The sequence below is a fragment of the Schistocerca americana genome, chromosome 2 (assembly GCF_021461395.2).
Source record: "Schistocerca americana isolate TAMUIC-IGC-003095 chromosome 2, iqSchAmer2.1, whole genome shotgun sequence".
NCBI lineage: Eukaryota > Metazoa > Arthropoda > Insecta > Orthoptera > Acrididae > Schistocerca > Schistocerca americana.
Genome location: NC_060120.1, coordinates 573,703,273 through 573,726,012, shown reverse-complemented (window position 1 = coordinate 573,726,012; position 22,740 = coordinate 573,703,273). Strand labels below are relative to the sequence as shown.

General features: G+C 38.2%; 1 protein-coding gene across 1 annotated transcript in view; it reads right to left on the bottom strand.

Annotated features, from left to right (window-relative positions):
* The window catches only part of LOC124594191 (cytoplasmic dynein 2 heavy chain 1), a 786,854-nt gene that overhangs the window by 174,995 nt on the left and 589,119 nt on the right, over nucleotides 1–22,740 (bottom strand). Inside the window, exons 54-55 of the mRNA XM_047132551.1 lie at nucleotides 15,724–15,984; nucleotides 12,626–12,762 (exon numbers count right to left, since the gene is read on the bottom strand). Coding sequence (XP_046988507.1) covers nucleotides 12,626–12,762; nucleotides 15,724–15,984 — 398 coding nt within the window. The remainder of the gene's footprint in view (nucleotides 1–12,625; nucleotides 12,763–15,723; nucleotides 15,985–22,740) is intronic.

Genomic DNA, 22,740 nt, shown 5'->3' with positions numbered 1-22,740 from the left:
TATATATGGTTTTAGGATGTTTTGTTGTAATCAATACCTCATACCTCTGTAAATTTTTGTATTTCAAATTGTTTGTTTCTAAAGTGTTACACAATATTAATGCTATACCTTTATAATTTCATATGTTTTGCATGTTACACACAATACCCATGATTTCTGTTATATAATAATGATTTAATATTTTTGGTGCTTCACACTATCTGTATCCTACTATTTTTGTTATTTACACATATATTTCATACCTCTGGGTGCTGGATTGTAATTCTTTTCCAAACTTACTACATTCCACCTTCAGGGTTATAGAAAAGCATTTAGCTAACTTTTGGTTAATAAAACCTCTTCAGGGGTATTCAGATGGGACTAACTTCCCTTACCTATCTGAAATTCCTTCCTCATGTCAACATCCTCTGAAGACATCATTTTAGCTTGAATTTTTAACTTTTTGGACTTTATACTGTTATGTCAATACCCAGTTCCAGCAGTAAGCTGCCCTTTAAAAAGGGCATTTTAACCATGAGTTCTTGCAAATACACTCAATTTGTATTAGCAAATATGGGGAATAAACCATTTCTTAATAATCCAACTTTGAAATTTTGTGATATAAACTATGCAGTCATGTTGCACTACATATTCTTGAAAATTTACCTGTCCCCTATTTCCGAAAAGCTATGATATTTATTTATTACAGTCATCTAAAACAATAGCTCTGCTTGAGAACAAACCAAAATACAGATCAGAACTCATAAGGCAGTATGTGGCCCATTTTTGATACATGTAGCCAAAATTATCTCATGACTTTTAATTGTTATTTTGTGAATCTTAAATTCAGTAACATGTTCAAGTGTTTTGTTTTATGTAAAAGGAAGTGGCACATGAGCCATGACATCTGTCTGTCTGCATTATTGTCTTTCGTAAGCGGTTTGTGTGAGAGTCTTTCACAGGCTGTCAGATGGCCAATGTATATTCCACCTATGTACTTGGTAATCAGTTACAATACTTGACAAGAAAAGTATTTTACTCTGCGTTTTATTTCACAATATATTATTAAACAGTAATTCTATTTCTGTCTACACTCATATACAAGCAAGCACTCACACTGAAAAGACTGACTAACAGTTAGAAGTAGTGGGTCTGCTAAAATATTATAGGGAGACTTAGTAAAAAAATTTAATGAATAACATTGGCATAAAAGATAAACATGAGCAGAGGTTCATACTAACAAATAAAAATATACTTGGGTGAATGTGAAATAAGAAATGACTTTGTTGCTGATAATAATTTTGTTATTAAACAAGATGTAAAGATCAAAGAAAATAAGACTCTCAACAACAGGATTTAGCTGATCAGAGAACAAAAATGTAACATGACCCAATGAAAAAGAGGTAAAAGACTAGAGAAAAATGTTTGCCAGACAAAGAAAAACAATCACAAGCAGAGATAATAGCTGTCAGGAAACAAGGTCATCAACCAATGAAACTTGGTCATAAAGAAAATAGATAAAATAACTAAAGAAAGAAGAAAATACTATCAAACAATAAAGAAAATAGTACTCAGTAATATAAACTGCACAAAGAATATTTAACTACCCCATGAAATGGCATGGCTTATTATGAAGTTCAATAAAATATTTGAAAATGTTTACAACAATTGATATTAGAAGGTTTGGTAAGATTGTTAAACATCTGTTACAACTGCAATTTAAGGTCAATTTAATTCAAGAAATAGACAAATAATATAAATACCTCATTGCTCAATTTGTGTCACATGTAAACAAGCATGTAACTCATGGTACATGTTTTCTTTGTTTCTGAGTTTGTAAGAAAATCATTAGCCTCGCGTATGGACACATAAATTGAGCATTTTAAGAGAAATGTGGCTAGTGCAAAACATAAATGGTAGTTACCAATTCTTTTATTGAAATGCTGTGAAATAAGTCAGTTTACAGGACAAGGATACATAATTAGTGTTAACATTAAGGAACACATTATTATTTTAGTCCTTTTTTATGTCATTGGGCAAATCAGCAAATATTTTTGTTGCTGAGTATTGAACTCCTTTCTCAGCCAATGACAGTTTTAATAATGATCGTTTTCCCTCTAGTATTGTAGGTATGGACATCATTATTCTTATCAAGTAATGACAGGTTATTTATGATAAATTTCATTAGGGGGACAAGACAGCAACTGAAGAGAGTGATATAATATACACTTTAGTAGTATGAGACAGTCTGAATATGGGATTGGGACCTTTTCTGCAAATACTTCATGTTATCAGTTTTTACGTGTACCACATTTTCCTCAACCAGGGTAGGACATGGTGAGAACCTATAGAAATGGGGTCTGTTAGCTGAATGGGATCCCCTGCAAATGAATACAAATGATATGCTAGTGGCCAAGAAATTGTTTACAGATGAATTATTATTTACTAATTGTGAACACATAAAATCACCACTCAACACACTACAGGTCATACAAAAAATAATACTTATTGAGAGAGGTGAACAACAAAAGTTCAGGTGTCTGTATCATAATTAATAAAATATTCTGGGCCATTATGTTGCAGTCAGGTGGAGTTTCCATTAAAACCCAACATTTCATCCCCATCTGTGTAGATCATCTTCTAGGGGGATCCCAGCTGCTTTGAATGTCCGAGTCCCACACTGGCTCACTACAGACTACAGCAATATTCCATTCATGTGTGCTCCTGTGCAGTGGCATGAGGTCACACGCTTTGAATACCTGGGCACAATTGGCCATTGTCAGTTGCCTTCATCCACTGTTGCTATTATCCCATACTGGAAGACCTGTACATATCTTCTCCAGCACCAGGATCCAGATGTCATTTAATTTTAAGCACTCCTCCTTCCTACTGAAATTCCTGGTGTGATTTACAATCTCTTTGGTCTCTCTGTACAGACTTTCATGGTATCAACTTGTGGCTGCCAGTATTTGAGTTCTATCAAATCAAATGTGGTGGTCTCTTGGCTGAAAAGCATATTCCACAACAGCTGATTTGTCAGTCTCTCCTTCCTATGTCAGTCTCTCCCTCCTACAGTCACCCTTGTGCACTTCTAGTTATTTTTTGACTGTTCTTTTTGTAGCATCCACACATACTTCCCCACAACTACATTGACTCCTATAAATTCTTTCATTTTCCAGATGTTTCGGCGCACCCTTGGCCAATTTTAAATGATCCCACATCTCCTGAGTGGGTTTCTAGTTTACCACAACGTTCCATTTTGTCAAGATTTTTCCTATGCAGTCAGTAGCATCCCTAATGAAAGGCAGGAAAACTTCTGATTTCAATGGCACTTGTGCATCACCACAATTTTTGTGTGGTGGCATTAACACTCTCTTTACCTCAGTTCTTAAGCAACACATTGGTGAGGTATTTTAATTCTGTGTCAAGCAGCTCTGGATCTTAAATGCTCCTTGTCCTATCTGCCAATGTTTTTATGATGCCTTGCTTTTGTTGTTGTTGGTGATTCAAATCCCAGCGTAGGTAGCAGGCTGTGTGTATGAGTTTTTGGCAAACTGTGTGTACAAGTCTTCCACTGTGGGGTGATAGCAATGGTGGATGGCAGCAGCTGATAATGGTCAATTGTGCCTGGGTATTCTAAAGCATGTGAAGTCATGGAACTGCACAGGAGTACACATAAATGGAATTTTGCTGCAGTCAGTAAAGAGCCAGAGTATGAATTGGACACTGAAAGAAGTTAGGATACCCTTTAAAATGTCCTCCACAGATCGGATGATTTTAATGGACAGAAGAAACTCAGACGCACCACTCAGATGCACCAAGATAGAAATTGAAGCTGCCTGGGAGGTTGTTTGGACAAGATTCTGAAATGAGGGTTGGCATAAATTTTTAATCGGGTTCTTCTGTTGACCAACAGACAGCCCACAGAAGTTACCAAAAACTTCTGAAAAAACCTCAGATTGCTAATACCTACCTTTCCCAATAGTAATTTCATCAGGGCAGGAAACTTTCGTTATCGAATAATTTACTGGAATAATTATAGTTTTAGAAGTGATGAGTGTGTCAAGACACCTTGCAAAACAATGCTAAATACCTTCTCTGGAAAGTACTCACACCAATAATTGTAAGCTCACTCATGATGGAGATACAGTGTCCTGTCATATCAATGTGACCACCTGTCAAAAACATGAATAAATATCTTCTACAGCACGAACTACCGTGAAACTTACAGGGAAAGAGTCAGTGAGGGACTGAAAGGTGTCAACAAGGATGTGGAGCCAGTGTAGCGATGCATGGGGCAACAAATTTGTTATAAAAGCAAGTAAATTACTCAAGTGTCATGGAACTGCACAGAAGAACACATAAATGGAATTTTGCTGCAGTCAGTAAAGAGCCAGAGTATGAATTGGACACTGAAAGAAGTTAGGACACCCTTTAAAATGACCCCCACAGATCGGGACAAAACATTGGGTTTTTAATGGAAAGAAGAAACTCAGATGCACAAAGATAGAAATTGAAGCTGCCTGGGAGGTTGTTTGGACAAGATTCTCAAATGAGGGCTGGCATAAAATTATAATTGGGTTCTTCTGTTGACCAACAGACAGAAGTAACCAAAAACTTCTGAAAAAACCTCAGATTGCTAATACTACCTTTCCCAATAGTAATTTCACCCATGAACCATGTACCTTGCCGTTAGTGGGGAGGCTTGCGTGCCTCAATGACACAGATAGCCGTACCATAGGTGCAACCACAATGGAGGGGTATCTGTTGAGAGACTAGACAAACGTGTGGTTCCTGAAGAGGGGCAGCAGCCATTTCAGTAGTTGCTGGGGCAACAGTCTGGATGATTGACTGATCTGGCGTTGTAACACTAACCAAAACGGCCTTGCTGTGCTGGTACTGCAAATGGCTGAAAGCAAGGGGAAACTACAGCTGTAATTTTTCCCGAGGTCATGCAGCTTTACTGTATGATTAAATGATGATGGCGTCCTCTTGGGTAAAATATTCCGGAGGTAAAATAGTCCCCCATTCGGATCTCCGGGTGGGGACTACTCAGAAGGACGTTGTTATCAGGAGAAAGAAAACTGGCATTCTATGGATCGGAGCGTGGAATGTCAGATCCCTTAATCGGGCAGGTAGGTTACAAAATTTAGAAACGGAAATGGATAGGTTAAAGTTGGATATAGTGGGAATTAGTGAAGTTCGGTGGCAGGAGGAACAAGACTTTTGGTCAGGCAAATACAGGGTTATAAATACAAAGTCAAATAGGGGTAATGCAGGAGTAGGTTTAATAATGAATAGGAAAATAGGAGTGCGGGTAAACTACTAAAAACAGCACAGTGAACGCATTGTTGTGGCCAAGATAGACATGAAGCCCACGTCTACGACAGTAGTACAAGTCTATATGCCAACTAGCTCTGCAGATGACGAAGAAATTGAAGAAATGTATGATGAAATAAAAGAAATTATTCAGATAGTGAAGGGAGACGAAAATTTAATAGTCATGGGTGACTGGAATTTGGTAGTAGGAAAAGGGAGAGGAGGAAACGTAGTAGGTGAATATGGATTGGGGGTAAGAAATGAAAGAGGAAGTCGCCTGGTAGGATTTTGCACAGAGCACAACTTAATCATAGCTAACACTTGGTTCAAGAATCATAAAAGAAGGTTGTATACAAGGAAGAAGCCTGGATACACTGACAGATTTGAGAAATATTATATAATGGTAAGACAGAGATTTAGGAACCAGGTTTTAAATTGTAAGACATTTCCAGGGGCAGATGTGGACTCTGACCACAATCTATTGGTTATGAACTGTAGATTAAAACTGAAGAAACTGCAAAAAGGTGGGAATTTAAGAAGATGGGACGTGGATAAACTGAAAGAACCAGAGATTTTACAGAGTTTCAGGGAGAGCATAAGGGAACAATTGACAGGAATGAGGGAAAGAAATATAGTAGAAGAAGAATGGGTAGCTTTGAGGAGTGAAATAGTGAAGGTAGCAGAGGATCAATTAGGTAAAAACATGAGGGCTGGTAGAAATCCTTGGGGAACAGAGGAGACACAGAATTTAATAGATGAAAGGAGAAAATATAAAAATGCAGTAAGTGAAGCAGGCAAAAAGGAATACAAACGTCTCAAAAATGAGATTGACAGGAAGTGCAAAATGGCTCAGCAGGGATGGCTAGAGGACAAATGTAAGGATTTAGAGGCTTACCTCACGAGGGGTAAGATGGATACTGCCTACAGGAAAATTAAAGACACCTTTGGAGATAAGAGAACCACTTGTATGAGCATCAAGAGCTCAGATGGAAACCCAGTTCTAAGCAAAGAAGGGAAAGCAGAAAGGTGGAAGGAGTATATAGAGGGTCTATACAGGGGCGATGTTCTTGAGGACAATATCATGGAAATGGAAGAAGATGTAGATGAAGATGAAATGGGAGATATGATACTGCGTGAAGAGTTTGACAGAGGACTGAAAGACCTAAGTTGAAACAAGGCCCCGGGAGTAGACAACATTTCATTAGAACTACTGACAACCTTGGGAGAGCCAGTCCTGACAAAAGTCTACCATCTGGTGAGCAAGATGTATGAGACAGGCGAAATACCCTCAGACTTAAGAAGAATATAATAATTCCAATCCCAAAGAAAAGAGGTGTTGACAGATGTGAAAATTACCGAACTATCAGTTTAATAAGTCACAGCTGCAAAATACTAACCCGAATTCTTTACAGATGAATGGAAAACCTAGTAGAAGCCGACCTCGGGGAAGATCAGTTTGGATTCCGTAGAAATGTTGGAGCACGTGAGGCAATACTGACCCTACGACTTATCTTAGAAGAAAGATTAAGGAAAGTCAAACCTACATTTCTAGCATTTGTAGACTTAGAGAAAGCTTTTGACAATGTTGACTGGAATACTCTCTTTCAAATTCTGAAAGTGGCAGGGGTAAAATACAGGGAGCAAAAGGCTATTTAAAATTTGTACAGAAACCAGATGGCAGTTATAAGAGTCGAGGGACATGAAAGGGAAGCAGTGTTTGGGAAGGGAGTGAGACAGGGTTGTAGCCTCTCCCCAATGCTATTCAATCTGTATATTGAGCAAGCAATAAAGGAAACAAAAGAAAAGTTTGGAGTAGGTATTGAAATCCATGGAGAAGAAATAAAAACTTTGAGGTTCGCCGATGACATTGTAATTCTGTCAGAAACAGCAAAGGACTTGGAAGAGCAGTTGAACAGAATGGACAGTGTCTTGAAAGGAGGGTATAAGATGAACATCAACAAAAGCAAAACAAGGATAATGAACATAGTCGAATTAAGTCGAGTGATGCTGAGGGAATTAGATTAGGAAATGAGACACTTAAAGTAGTAAAGGGAGCAAAATAACTGATGATGGTCGAAGTAGAGTGGACATAAAATGTAGACTGGCAATGTCAAGGAAAGAGTTTCTGAAGAAGAGAAATTTGTTAACATCGAGTATTGATTTATGTGTTAGGAAGTCGTTTCTGAAAGTATTTGTACGGAGTGTAGCCATGTGTGGAAGTGAAACATGGACGATAAATAGTTTAGACCAAAAGAGAATGGAAGCTTTCGAAATGTGGTGCTACAGAAGAATGCTGAAGATTAGATGGGTAGATCACATAACTAATGAAGAGATATTGAATAGAATTGGGGAGAAGAGGAGTTTGTGGCACAACTTGTCTAGAAGAAGGGACCGGTTGGTAGGACATGTTCTGAGGCATCAAGGGATCACCAATTTAGTACTGGAGGGCAGCATGGAGGGCAAAAATCGTAGAGGGAGACGAAGAGATGAGTATACTAAGCAGATTCAGAAGGATGTAGGCTGCAGTAGGTACTGGGAGATGAAGAAGCTTCCACAGGATAGAGTAGCATGGAGAGCTGCATCAAACCAGTCTCAGGACTGAAGACCACAACAACAACAATTTCATCATGGCAGGAAACTTTCGTTATCGAATAATTTACTGGAATAATTATAGTTTTAGAAGTGATGAGTGTGTCAAGACACCTTGCAAAACAATGCTAAATACCTTCTCTGGAAAGTACTCACACCAATAATTGTAAGCTCACTCATGATGGAGATACAGTGTCCTGTCATATCATTGTGACCACCTGTCAAAAACATGAATAAATATCTTCTACAGCACGAACTACTGTGAAACTTGCAGGGAAAGAATCAATGAGGGACTGAAAAGTGTCAACAAGGATGTGGAGCCAGTGTAGTGATGCATGGGGCACCAAATTTGTTATAAAAGCAAGTAAATTACTCAACGGACAGTATTTTTCAGTACAGGTATTTTGTTCACTCCAAGCAAGTGTCAATTCATGACATCATCGTCCAGACACGAGTTGACAGTAATCTGTATCTGCTTTAACAAACTAATAATTTCTCTCAGGTGATAAAATTTTATTGATTATGAAATACAAGTTCTTGAAGTTTGTTCAGAATCAGAAATGTTTAATTAATAATTACATGCTATGATTTATTTGTTTAATATAAAGTTGTTTTGAATTTTGTATGTATAAAAAAAGTGTGAATTTATCTGCAGCTTTTACTCTGGAACGAGTTATCACTTAAGGGTGCTAAAGGTGCACTGTACAGTTTGCTGACCTATGTAGTGAATTTCATTTTGTGATCTTAACCCGAATGGAGAGTAAATCCAGTTTCATTTCAACTTTACATGAGATAGACACATAATGTTATTACAAAAGAGTTGTTTAGCCCATTAGGGAAAATGGAAAACTGAACCCTCAGCGCTCAATTTGAAATACGTTACACGCCAGTGTGTGATCGAGCTCTCCAGTAAATCGCGCACAATAGTTGCAAATGCATTTGGACTTAATGTACAAAGTTGGAAATTAAATTTGAAACAAATGCTGATTTTGAAAAAAAAAACTGAAAGTTTATTCAAAATATCGAGGTCCAGTTTTAATTGAGACATGTATCGCCTTGTTGATTACATTGCCTAGCAACTCTGTAAAGCAGTTTAATTAATTCATTAGAACAATTTGCGGCATAGTAAGGCCCATTACACACACAAAATGTTACTCGAAGTTTACTGACAGCATGAGGGTATGGAGAGATTTTTTTCCATAAATGCCAATAAACTAGCAGTTTCAAAAGTTAAATTATTAACTGTTGTGTAACTTCATTGATTGTCCTATACCACTAAGGAATTTGTATCATGTCTCTTCACAAGAGATTTCAAGAAGCTGGGATAAACAAGAAGAAGAAAAAGACTAAAGAAGAGGCATTGGTATACCACGCCAACTCCACTGCCCTGGCCAGGTAAACCCACAGGTTCTTGACTGGGTTCAAGCCCACAGAGTTTGGTAGTCAGGGAAGCATTGTGAACTCACCATGATGCTTTATGAAGCACACATGTACACTGCAAGCTGTGTGACTCATTGCACAGTCCTACTGGCAGAGCCATTGTGTTAAGGAAAACAAACAGCAAAAGTGTGAACATGTTCTCCAAGGATAGCTGCATACTTGTGTTGGTCAATGAGCCTTCCAAAATGATGAAATCACTCAGTCAATGATACAAAAACATTCCCCAGACCGTAACATCCCCCTCCTTCAGCCTGGACCCTTCCAACAATAGTTGCAGGGTGTTCACTTTCAAATGTTTCATGCCGCACAAACCAATGGCAATCTGTAAGATGGAGCATAAAATATGAATCATCTGAAATGCCACCTGTTGCCACTCAGTGGATGTCCCGTTGCAGTAGTGGTTTAGAAATTCCAGCCTTCTTCGTTGATAACAGCAGTTAGCATTGGAGCACGATCCAGACACCTGCTGTGGAGGCTCATATGCACCAAAGTCCACTGAACAGTCTTTGAGGAGACACTGTTGGTAGCCTCTTGGTTCATCTAGGTCAGTTGCACACCTATTTGTTTGTACACATCCCCGTAGCCATCATTCACCCCTATCATTTATGGCCAATGGTGCACCACAGTTGTTTTGGCATTGGTTTTGAACAGCACCATTTTGCTGTGCACAGTATACTTTAACCACGGTGGTATACAAACAGTTTACAAATTTAGCAGTTTTGGAAATACTTTCAACCTTGGTCTGAAAGCTACTGATCTGGCTATTTTGGACGGCAGATAAATACCTCCATTTCTACATTACAACTACAGCTACACTGTTTTCTGCGTTCCCCAGATATGCTCTATGGATCCCCCACTGCTAGTGCGTGAACTTGCTGTCTGTAGTTATTGCACATTCACATCAAACATAGGTGATGGTCACATTAATGTGACTGGACCACATACATTATATCTAATGGCAACAAACTGACCCATTTCTTTTTAAAGATGTCCATGCTGAAACTGATTACTATAGTACAAAGGATAACTAAAAAATGCACGGAGAGATTTATATGTTTAGAAAACTAGATAAAGAGGCACTACTGTCATACAACAAGGAGGAATTTTTAAACATTTAGCTGCTGCACAACAAGTAGATGAATGGTGGCTCAAGCTTAAAAGAATAATTGACCAAATACTGGATAGATATGTACCTAGCAGAACAGTTTCTGTGGGAAGGACCATGCACTGTATACAGCTGCTGCAAAAAAACCTTCTAAAGAAGCAGAGACTGCTGTGAAACAACTGTACAAGAAAACTTAAGGAAGGCTACAGAAGAAGGATGCTAAAGGAAACACATTTGGTAGTCAAAAGGGCAATGTGTGAAGTCTTCAATGACTATTGTAGCAGAATCTTGGTGGAAGATCTGTCATAAATCCAAAGAAATTCTAGTCAGTTGAGATTAAGAATAAATTTGTCTCTCACTGTAATAACGATCTTCAGTTTCTTTTCATTGCATCGTGATCGATATTGGGGCTACCAATCCAATCCTCAGATGCAACGGTGAACAGCTTCCATCTCCCAACAGGGTACATATATACTTAAACATTCCTTCATGATGTAACACAAGAACACAGTCATATGTAAGTTGAGTAATTTGCCTCTGATTGTAAAAATAATTTTCAATTTCTTGATCTATTTCAGTGCTACCAGCCCCATCCTTAGCTGCCCCTGTTTTTTTCATGTTGGACCATTTTTTACCCCACATAGTGCAGCAACTAGACATGGCATGGACTCAAAAAATTACTGGAAGTTCCTTGCAAAAATATTAAGCCATGCTGTCTCTATAGCCATCCACAATTGTGAAAGTGTTGCTGGTGCAGTATTTTCTGCATGGTTGACCTCTGATTATGTCCCATAAATGTTTGATGGGATTCATGATGGGCTACTTGGGTGACCAAATCATTCACTCGAATTGTCCAGAATGTGGCCCGGTGATGTGGCACATCGTTGTTAGGGAATATGAAGTCCATGAACGGCTGCAAATGGTCTTCAAGTAGCCAAATATAACCATCTACAGTCAATGACCAACTCAGCTGAACCAGAGGACCCAATCCATTCCATGTACACACAGATCACACCATTTTGGTGCCACCACCACCTTGCACAGGATCTTGTTGACAACTTGGGTCCATGGCTTTGCAGGGTCTGTGCAACACTTGAACCCCACCATCAGCTCTTACCAACTGAAACTGGCAATAATCTGACCAGGCCATGCTTTTCCAGTCAGCTAGAGTTCAACCAACATGGTCACAAGCCCAGGAGAAGCACTGCATGTGATGTCCTGCTGTTAGCAAAGGCACTCGCGTCGATCGTCTGCTGCTATAGCCCATTACATCAAATATTGCCACACTCTCCTAATGGATATGTTTGTCGTGTGTTCCACATTGATTCCTGTGGTTATTTCACACAGAGATGCTTGTCTATTAGCACTGGCAGCTCTGTCCAAACACCACTGCTCTCAGTCAGGAGATGAAGGCCATTGGCCACTACATTGTCCATGGTGAGAGGTAACACCTGAAATTTGGTATCCAAACTACAGTCTTGACACTATAGATCTTGGAATATTGAATTTCCTAGCAATTTCCGGAATGGAACTAGCTCTAACTACCATTGTGTGTTCAAAGTCTGTTAATTCCCATCACGCAGCCACAATCACATAAGAAACCTATTCACATGAATCACCTGAGTACAAATGACAGCTCTGCCAATGCACTCCCATTTATACCTTGTGTGTGTAATACTACTGCCATCTGTGCATATGCCCATGAATTTTGCCACCTCAGTGTAATGTGAGGAAGCAATTTCTGAGACTGTATGTGTTGAGCACAGCATTGTATTTTAGCGAATCAAGGACAGCATGAAAACTCGAAATGAAAAGAATTGAAGTATTTGACATGTAGTGCTACAGAAGGATGTTGAAAATTAGGTAGAATGATAAGTTAATGAGGAGGTTTTCTGCAGAATCAGTGAAGAGAGAAATATACACAAAAAGGGAATTTAATGTCATTGGGAAAGTAGTAGCTTTTTCACATTAGCATTTTCCTTTCAAATTCACTAGTTTAAATTTAGATATCTTAAGAACAAACAGAATTAACAGTATAGTGTTGGATATTGTTAAACAGTGTACAGCTTCTGTGATTTGCTTGCCTTTTGTTAATGTATCCACCAACTCATTTCCTTCCTTGGTAGCATCTCTAGAACAAGATGAATAAATATAAAAATGATAGTGAAAAGCTGATTATGATTACATTTTTACCTGACAGCCATTTCCAAGCTTGTGTAGAATCGAGAGCTGTGCTGTGTCACAGTTTCCAAGCCTTCATCTTTGAGGTAATTTTGCAGCCAGCAAGATGCCACTGAAGTTGGATCCAAAAGGAGTGGTCGCAGTGATGCCTATTTCAGAAATGTTGTGAAAGAAGGTATGAATTATGTTGCTAGCAAAACCTATTTACAAACACTTGCTTCCATATCTCTGGCTTCCAATTGTGTGACCAATAACTACTACCAATGTTTCAAAAACTCCATGTATCAGTACAAGTATTAGTATTATATTTCAGACTTTTATAGTACAGTAGTAAATAAAATATTAAACAATAATGGATTTCATACCATTTCCACCACTCCCTTCCCCTTTTTCACAATCTTATATCTACAATTCAAAATCAACAAGTAATAATATTCCCATTTAAATGAAGTGTTTTCAAATTCAAATGAATTAGTAGATTGTCTCATCATTCAAAACACAGCCACTATATTCATTTATGCACTTATTTCTAATGTAAATATTAGGTCTCTCTTTTACATCTAACAAGGCATCCCTACTGAGTATACAATTTGAACAGGTGACAGTAATAATAATAATAATAATAATAATAATTGTTATAGGAATGACTATGTGGTATTACAGTAATGTCAGTTTTAACATTGTTAAGTAAATTTCTCATAACATAATGTTGCTTTCCATTATGAAATATTACGTTCTAATAGAAATGCATTTAAGAAAAAATCAAATCTAAAGGACAAGTAAACCAATCTGAGAGTGAGCAAGAAATTATAAGGCAAAGTCAGCTGATGAGTTGGGGAAAAGAGATACAGATGTCGAAAGACAGAGTAGTGTTGACAATGAGATAGAAGTACCGGTTTGCTGTTGGACAAATGGCAGACAGCTGGAACAGGCAACATATAAAGCTTTAATCTCCTTTTGAGGGGGGTTGGGTCGTTTGGGGAAGGAGACCGGACAACGAGGTCATCGATCTCATCGGATTAGGGAAGGATGGGGAAGGAAGTCAGCCGTGCCCTTTGAGAGGAACCATCCCGGCATTTGCCTGGAGTGATTTAGGGAAATCACGGAAAACCTAAATCAGGATGGCCGGATGCAGGATTGAACTGTCGTCCTCCCGAATGCGAGTCCAGTCTCCTTTTGAATACCTTACTGTTCAGACTAGACACAGGCTACTGGGTGGCTTGTTCTGTAGTCACGCAGCTGAAATGGAGGAGATGGAGAAAGATTTAGTGAGTTACAAAGGTAAAGCCATGAAGCTGGAGATATAATATTTGTACTTCATTTATTAAATGATGATCAGCATTTGATATTCGAGGAGAGGTTCTGAAAACACAACCAAAAATGGATGAAGAAAACAGTTTGTGTAAAAATGGATGAATAAAATAGTGTGCATATAAATCACATCCCCTGTATGGTTGCAACAAACCTAACTGGGCAGAAAAAGGACTGATGTTACCAAAAAAGCCAATGTTATACCCAAACTGGATGCAAACATTCATGGCTAGGTTGAATCATTTGGAGCTGTTGGTATCTGTGCTTTGTTAAACTACATCACAGTAGTAAAATTTCAGCAGGACTGAAGGCTAGTCTACTTTCGTTTTACATAAAGAAAAAATTTTTTTCTAACTTTCTGAGTTGAGCGTGGCCAAAAGAGAGATTTCCTGGATGCTATAACTCTTCATCTTTTCCATTTTAGATGTTCATCCTGATGACTGAGTTTGTATCAAAATATGTGACATAAATGGCCATATATTTCGATTGCATTTCAATATCACAATGAGTATGGGAAAAACTGTTTCATAAAAATCAAAGAATGAAAAATGCAGGATGGTATGTAACAGTATTGTGAAAAGGACAGCTGCTATTCATCACATAGCAGAGATAATGAGTTGGAGATAGGCCCAACAAAAACCCAGACTGGCGTCAGTAGCCAGACACTGTAGTCATGTGTGCATGAGTTGATTTTGCATGAGTGTGTGTGTGTGTGTGTGTGTGTGTGTGTGTGTGTGTGTGTGGTGTCTATTTCAGACAAAGGCCCAGTTGGCTGAAAGCTCACCTTCTGATAGTCTTTTTGTTGTGCCAATCTGTGGTTCAGCATCTCTGCTATATGGTGCTTAGCAACTGTACCCTTCACAACACTGTTTCATAAAAATGTTTGCTAATCAACTTTCTAGGTGAATTAGGGTCAGCTGTGATATTTAAGGGTTTAGTTGAAGACCCGGGTTTTGCATCCATCATGATAGTGAACAAGTCTTCATCAATACCTGATATGGTAGAAACAGTATTCTTAGGATTGGTGTGTAGATACAGATTGATATTGTAAGCAAATAAGTGACAGTTACAAGAATGAAACACTGGAAAATCCAGGATAAAGTTACAAGAGTGGAACTCAGATGAAGCATCATTGTCATAATTGGAGGAAAACGTTGGACCAACAACTAAATCCTGAGTGGCAGCTGAGAACAATGTTTGCATGATAACTTTGATTCACTGGTGACTTTCTGATATCTGTTTTTTGGGTAGCTGTCGAATCACAGTAATGTGCTATTTCAGAAATTAACTTGTTTCACTTTTTACAAATAATATAAAAAAATCAGTGAGATTAAGTAAATGTCATGTGACTAGGGGCTCCCGGCAGGTAGACCATTCGTCAGGTGCAAGTCTTTTGATTTGATGCCATTTCGTCGACTTGCATGTCGATGGGGATGAAATGATGGCAATTAGGACAACACAACACCCAGTTCCTGAGCGGAGAAAATCTCCGACCCAGCCGGGAATCGAACCCGAACGCTTAGGATTGACATGCTGACGCGTTCCACATCATTACGAAGTGTCGTATTCATGATCTATGGAACAAGTACTAATCTAATCTGTCACGCTAACCGCTCAGCTACTGGGGGCGGGCAGTAGGATTAAATGCCTCCCTAAAATCAAGCAGAGTTAAAACAGTTGCTTCACATCTAGGTGCACTGGAAGTACTTTGAGTACATTTATTATTAGTAAATGTTATGGTCTGACATACAAAAACTGTACTGTCAGTCAAAATAAAACTGGTTTTATACAGTAATTACCTGTAATATTAGCAAACCATTTTGAAGTGACAATGTGTCTGGTGGTAATCCTTGAGAATGCCATACTAAACACTGCTGTTCTGTGCTTAGGAAGTCTGTTAGAGAGAAATGTTCTGCTTCTTCCCATCCCACTATCTTCTGCCAGTGAGACACATATTTTTGTCTTGAATCTTCTGGTTCACTGCCAAGATAACAAACAAATGCAGCCGCCAGAAGACAAGACTGTGGCATGTTTATAAGCTCTTCAGACAGTGTAGTTAGCTGAAATAGAAGATTCACATGGTATCTTAGTGCAATTAACTGAAAATTCTCACAAACAGAAATGAAAATCCTTTACAATTTTTAAACTATTAATTTTGTATAATTTCAAATAATTGATACTACTGAAACATACCCTGAGATCAACTACTGAAGTGTGTTGGATAAACATGAATTATGATATAACTTGAGCATGACAAATTATGACAAAGTGATTACATCGACATAAAGAAATAGTGATGTTCATTATTCTCAAAATTCTATATATTATAATCAAAATAATAACTCACAAAACAAGTTATTGTTCAGATCCCAAGTTCATCTGTATCATCTAGCCCAAAGAGTTCTTAATTATTTTCAAATGTAATTTTCTCACATCCAATCTCAGAACAGTCCAATTTCTATTACTCTTTCACACTATCAATTGCTTTTTCACCAATGGAAATTCTTTCCAATTTTTGATAAATCTTCACAAAATTATTGGATTAGAACCAATAATTACAAAGAATTGCAAGCTCTACTAAGTGTGTTCAAAATGACTCTCTCAAAATGTACCACTTATGTTAATTCCCAGGTAAAAAATCATATAAGAGTGAATAGAACTCACACTCTGAGAGTTCTTTTTGCATTGACTTAAAATCTTCTATTATTTACATTGATGAGGTACTGGGCTTACTACCTGACATAAATTTCAACTTGATACCTCTACCCATTCCTGAGAAAAAATAATCTTAAAAGATGGACAAACTAACAGAGACGGACTACAAATACCAAAAAAATGTTTTTATGTCATACAATAACAAAATAACAATTTTCAGTTTTTATCATTTATCTGTACTATGATACCTCTCATATTGTCAAAATTTTTCACTCTAGATCAACATGAAGTATCCTGTAGGTTTTGTTGACTGAGTTTGCGAGTATCAGAGTATGTGATGTAAGTTGCTGTGTATTTTGATTGCACTGACTTAGAAGCCAACAGTTCGCAATCCTTAGTACATAACAAACTTCAGCTTGATACCTCTACCCAATCCTGAGAAAAAGGGAGCTTAACAGTCAGTCAGACAGACAGACTTACAGGCAGGCACAAAAAAAGTGATCCTATATTGATTCAGTTTTTACCAATCGACGTATGGAGCCCTTAAAAATATTCTCATTTTATCATTAAATGATAACACTTCAAGCATGTTGACAAGAGAACACGCAGATACATACTCCCGTCTGGCACAGGCTGCAACAATCATACTGCACATATCTCTAACTTGGGAAGAAGTAAAGAAACGCACCTAGGCCAGTATCATTTTGCTGATGAGATTACTCTGTTTGTCTCTATAGCCTATAAACTTAAAAAAATAGCAAGTTTGAAAATAGGCCTGAAAATCAATACTAGTATAACAAACCAAAATGAATTCTGATCAGCACATTTAGAAGAAAACTGCACATATTAACATGAAGTCATAGAACCAGTCTATGAGGTTTTATATTTACAACAATTTAAATGAATGACTCAACATCAAACGAAATATAATAGTAAACATTGTCTGGAAACTATTTAGTAAACCAAATAGAGTTTATAGATCTAGTATTTTAATGCATTTGAAATAGAAACTTGACAATTGGTGTGTATTACAAATTTTTATTTGTGGAAATTGGGCCTGTAGGCTCACAAGATAAAATAATAGTCACCCCTCAAAAAATAGCAACTGGTCACTTTGGAGTGATGTGGATAGTGTACAACTGGAAGCAGGAAGTCAAGTGGTTCTACACTGTTGACGTGAATAAAGTCAATGAAGTTGTGAGGAAGTGGACATCAGTTGTATGGAATCAGTGCAGTAGGATAGCTCGGTGTGAAGGTATGACAGAAAGGAGGTATTGCGTTCTGAAGACCCATGATCACACTATGAATAACATGTGTGATTTGGTGGAATGTCCACACAGACTATTCATTGTGTCTACAAGAAATTGTGTACTACTCACAGACATGCCATTTGGTGTGAAAACAGTAGTTATAAAAAGATTGTAATCAACAGGAACATTTCAAGAGATCATTATTCACAATAGTACATACAGCTTCAGTGTGTCAGACAACACAGAAACTGGATGGTAGCTGACTCGTGGATGTAATGTCTTCTGATAGGTCACAATTTTGCCACTTTTCAAATGATGTGAGGTGTTGAATGCCACAGTGACAGAATGCGTCATTTAACCTGCAATGTGTGAGGGGTGTAGGGTTGGGCAGGTATGGCTCGGTGGTGTGTTCTGGGAGTTTTTGCTCCCATAGCTTGGGCTGATTCAAACAAGTTACCACAAATATGAACCAGGATTTTTATTTCAACATTGTCAGAGACCAGCTTTATTTACATCTTCATGGTGAATATGCTGTGAACATTCCCATCTTCCAAGGTAACAACAGCTGTGTTCACAAGTTTGCACACATAACTTTCTGGTTTGACGAACACTCATGCACCATATCACGCCTAAATGGCATGATAAATCACCTAACATTAATCCCATAGAAACATCTGGGAGTTGTCTGGATTATTGGGTGGAAATGGAAATGAGCGTTTGGCGTCTTTGGCCGGGAGGCCCCTCGCGGGGCAGGTCCGGCCGCCATATCGCAGGTCTTATTACATTCGGCGCCACATTGGGCGACCTGCACGCCGGATGGGGATGAAATGATGAGGAACACAACACAACACCCAGTCCCTGAGCGGAGAAAATCTCCGACCCAGCCGGGAATCGAACCCGGGCCCAGAGGACGGCAATCCGTCACGCTGACCACTCAGCTACTGGGGCGGACGATTATTGGGTGAAACATAGAAATCAACATCCCTACAAGATGGTGGCTCTACAGGATCTACTCACAAGTGGTTGGAAATGGAATATCTGAAAAACTTGTGGACTCTATTCTACACTGAATTGAGATCACTATCATGAAAAGATGTGGTGCTGCATGGAGGTTGACTAATTTTATTTCCAGTGTGTTTACTTTATACATGAAAACTATTCAAATAATGTGGGTGGCTCAAAAGGCAATGGAAAAATGCACACTGAGATTTACTCAGAGACAGAAAGTAAACAAATGGAACAGAGATCAGAATTGAATAGACTATGCAATTATGACTGTCACATTAATGAAATTGTGATAGGTAGAATCAGATGAATGGATGGTAAATGGTTCAAGAAAGTTGTTTGCTGGATTCCATGAGATACCAAAAGTCTGAGAATAGATTACATTTGGAAAATGGCATGAGTAACATGGATTCATTTAGCTGAAGACTACAATACATGGAGAGGTCAGCAGCAGGCCTTTATCCAGCCATGGTCATCAAAAGACTGATCATGAGGATGATCTGTGCTATCTCAACACAAAAGTTACAAGGCAATTCACTTGAGTAATGAATTATTAGTCATTGGTTTCAAGTGCACAACCGTATTGTGATGGTGAAAACTGCCCTTATGCAGTGTCAGGTTTCAACAAAATCTTTCATCTTAAGTGCAGTGGACCAAAAGTTTAAGGTGTGTTCTTGCACTCCATCAGAAGGCAAAATCAGCAAAACTCCTGTGCAACCTCATTTGTAACAGTATGAAGAAATGTTTCAAGTAGCAGAAGAAGGAAATGAAAATACATCTGGGCTCAATGTGTCATATTCCCAAGATGATCATGACTAACTACATAAACAGTAGAGTCTCGATAGTTTGAGTTTCCAATAATCTGAGCCTCCTTTTCTTTTTTTTTTAAAAAAAAAGGTTGCAACAATCTACTTTCTTTTTTTTACTGACATGATGAATAATAAAAACATCATTGCAAAAGATATGGAGAGTACAGCTCAATGACAAAGCAGACAACAATGCAATCAACACCGACAATTAGCTCGCTGCCCTGTTGCACAAACATCTGTTGTCAGTACGGCATGAAATACCCTGACTGCTGCCGGCTGATACTGATCAAAACTGGGGAGTTCATACACTGCTGTAGTTCCCAGTACCTGTACTGTACAGTGTTGTGTGTCATTTTGTTTGTTGATTGTGTTTCCGTTGTACACCTTACAAAGATGAGTGCTGTAACAAAAAAGAGGAAATTTGAGCCTTTGCATCTAAAATTAGAAGCACTAAGATGACTTGATAAAGGAGAAACAATAAAAAAACTTGCTCTTGAATATGGTGTCGGTGAAGTTACTGTTGATGACTGGCGAAGAAACCGACTTAAATTGGAACAGTTTTCTTCACAGAAATGCTCACACGAATCTCTCAGTCTAAGAAATATAAAGAAGTCAGACTTCAAAAAAACAAGTGAGGCATTGTTCATGTGGTTTACCCAACAGAGATAGAAGGGTGCTCCGATTTCTGGCCCAAACTTACAAGAAAAAGCTTTGTTTTTTAGAAACCAACTGCAGGAAGGAGATTACAATTTCGCCACTAGTGTGGGGTGGCTCGACAAGTGGAAGAGAGGTATGGAGTGCATCAACTAGGCGTATGTGGAGAAAAACTCTCTGGTGACGCTTAGGCCGTTTCAGAATTTATCGTTGAGTTTAAAAAAATCATAACTGACGAAAATTTGTCTAATGAACAAATATATAACTGTGACGAAACTGGGCTGAATTTTAAAATGTTACCAGCAAGAACACTTGCTTCTTGTGAAGAAAAAAGTGCTCCTGGGCACAAAAAAAGCAAAGGGCGGCTCACAGTTATGCAGCTTCAAATGCAACTGGAAACCGCAAACTAAAACTAGTTGTGATTGGGAAGTCTGCCAAGCCAAGAGCATTCAAGAATGTATCCATCTCAGCTCTTCCGGTTGTCTATGTACATCAGAATAATGCCTGGATGTACCAGGAAATCTTCAAGGACTGGTTTTTTAACTCATTTGTACCAGACTGCAAGAATTTTTTTAAAAGAAACGGGACTGCCACGGAATGCAATTTTGTCATGGATAATGCGTCCTCACATCCAAGTGCAGGAGAACTGCAGTGCGGCAGTATCCGCGCCTTGTTTTTCCCAACAATTGGTTACCTGTCTCATTCAGCCCATGGATCAGGGCATTCTGGAATGTCTAAAAAGAAAAGTATCAACGGCGATTGCTACAGTCAATTCTGCATTCTGAAGACAACAAAAGAATTGCAGGAGCTTTGAAGAAAGTGACTTTGAAGGACGTCGTGTACTGGATTAGCGAATCTTGGAGCGAAATAAAGTCAGACACAATTTTTAAGTCATGGAGGAAAATTCTACAGGAAAGTATGCCAGACACAGAAACTGAAGATTTAGCAGATGAGGATGATCAACCATTGTGTAATTTAATCAGAAGATTGTCAGGGTGTGAAGAGGCAGAAGAGATGGAAGTAGGCGAGTGGTTAAATTTGGATGAACAGTTGGAAGTGACAGACTCTTCTATAATTGACATGGTTAACATTCCATCGCAGAGTGAGAGTGACAAGGATGACGAGGCAGAGGCTGCACCGATGATGAATTACACCGATGGCTAAGCTGCTCTTGAGGCCGCCATATGCTACGTGGAACAACAGCCTGAGGCGACACCAACTGACCTGCGGCTCCTGAGATGGTGGCATGACATTGCCGCGAGGAAAAGTTGCAGCTTCACCAAACAAAAGACACTTCACTATTACTTGTCTAAATAAATAATTATTGTTATTCTGCCAATGCAAATGCACGTGTAAATACTTTTATTCTAATAAAGTTCATATTTTGACTTGAATTACTTACAATATCATAATATTTCTTTTTCCCATTTAAATTTCGATAGTCCGAGTTTTCGATAGTTTGAGGTGGTTCTGATCCCGTTCACCTCAAACTATCAAGACTCTACTGTATTTCATTAGTTTTCAAAATTGCAGCATTCTTTTCTTACTGAGCTCATACATAATATTTTCTGATTGAGTACAAGAATATGCTAGCAATAAAACTCATTCACTGCCTCTGAACAGATCAGTTCTGATAAAACGTGGCACAGCATAAGGACATAGTTCAAGTTTGGAAAATACTCATACACTAACATGCTACAACAAACAGTTTCTAAGAAATGAGGGCAGATTTATTTTACAGTGAAACAACTGGCATAAAATTATCACAGTAATACTCACCAAATTCCAATGGTAGACATAGTAAGAAATAGGTTATGCAGCACCGACAAACATACTCTCAACATTCCAATTTAAGGAAGAAAAACTTTCTTTCCTTGTAATATGCTTCCTAAATAATGACCCAGATGGTGAAATTCAGAGAAATTTAGGTCTATATTGTAGAGTAATGACAAACATTTTTCCCATCTCCAGATGGATCAGTAAGGCACTGCATAGGGACGTAATACTTCAGAGCTTCAAAGATATTCACCATTCAGTCCTCAGATTTCATAAATCTACCAGTGACAGCTAAATATTTTATTTTAACAGAATGGCCTTGGTGGAAATACATTCTGATGAATGCTCTATGAATGTAATAATGATTGTGGTTTCAGGTCAAAATTGTAATGGGAAGAAGTTGTATGGCATTAGTGTAGCAATGTCTACTGAAAAAGCTCATTTCATCAGATCCACGATGACACAATGTCTCTTATGCAGTAATACTTGTAGGCCTCACACTGGTTTGCAACTACTGTAGTGTGATACTTATGTTAGCCCCATGCTTGGAAAATTATGTAGTGTACTTCCTGTCCTACATTTATTTATTACAAGCATTTATTTAATTCATATTCTGTAGATCCAGATAGCAAGTGAATCCCAATGATATGGAATGTGTCAATTTGTA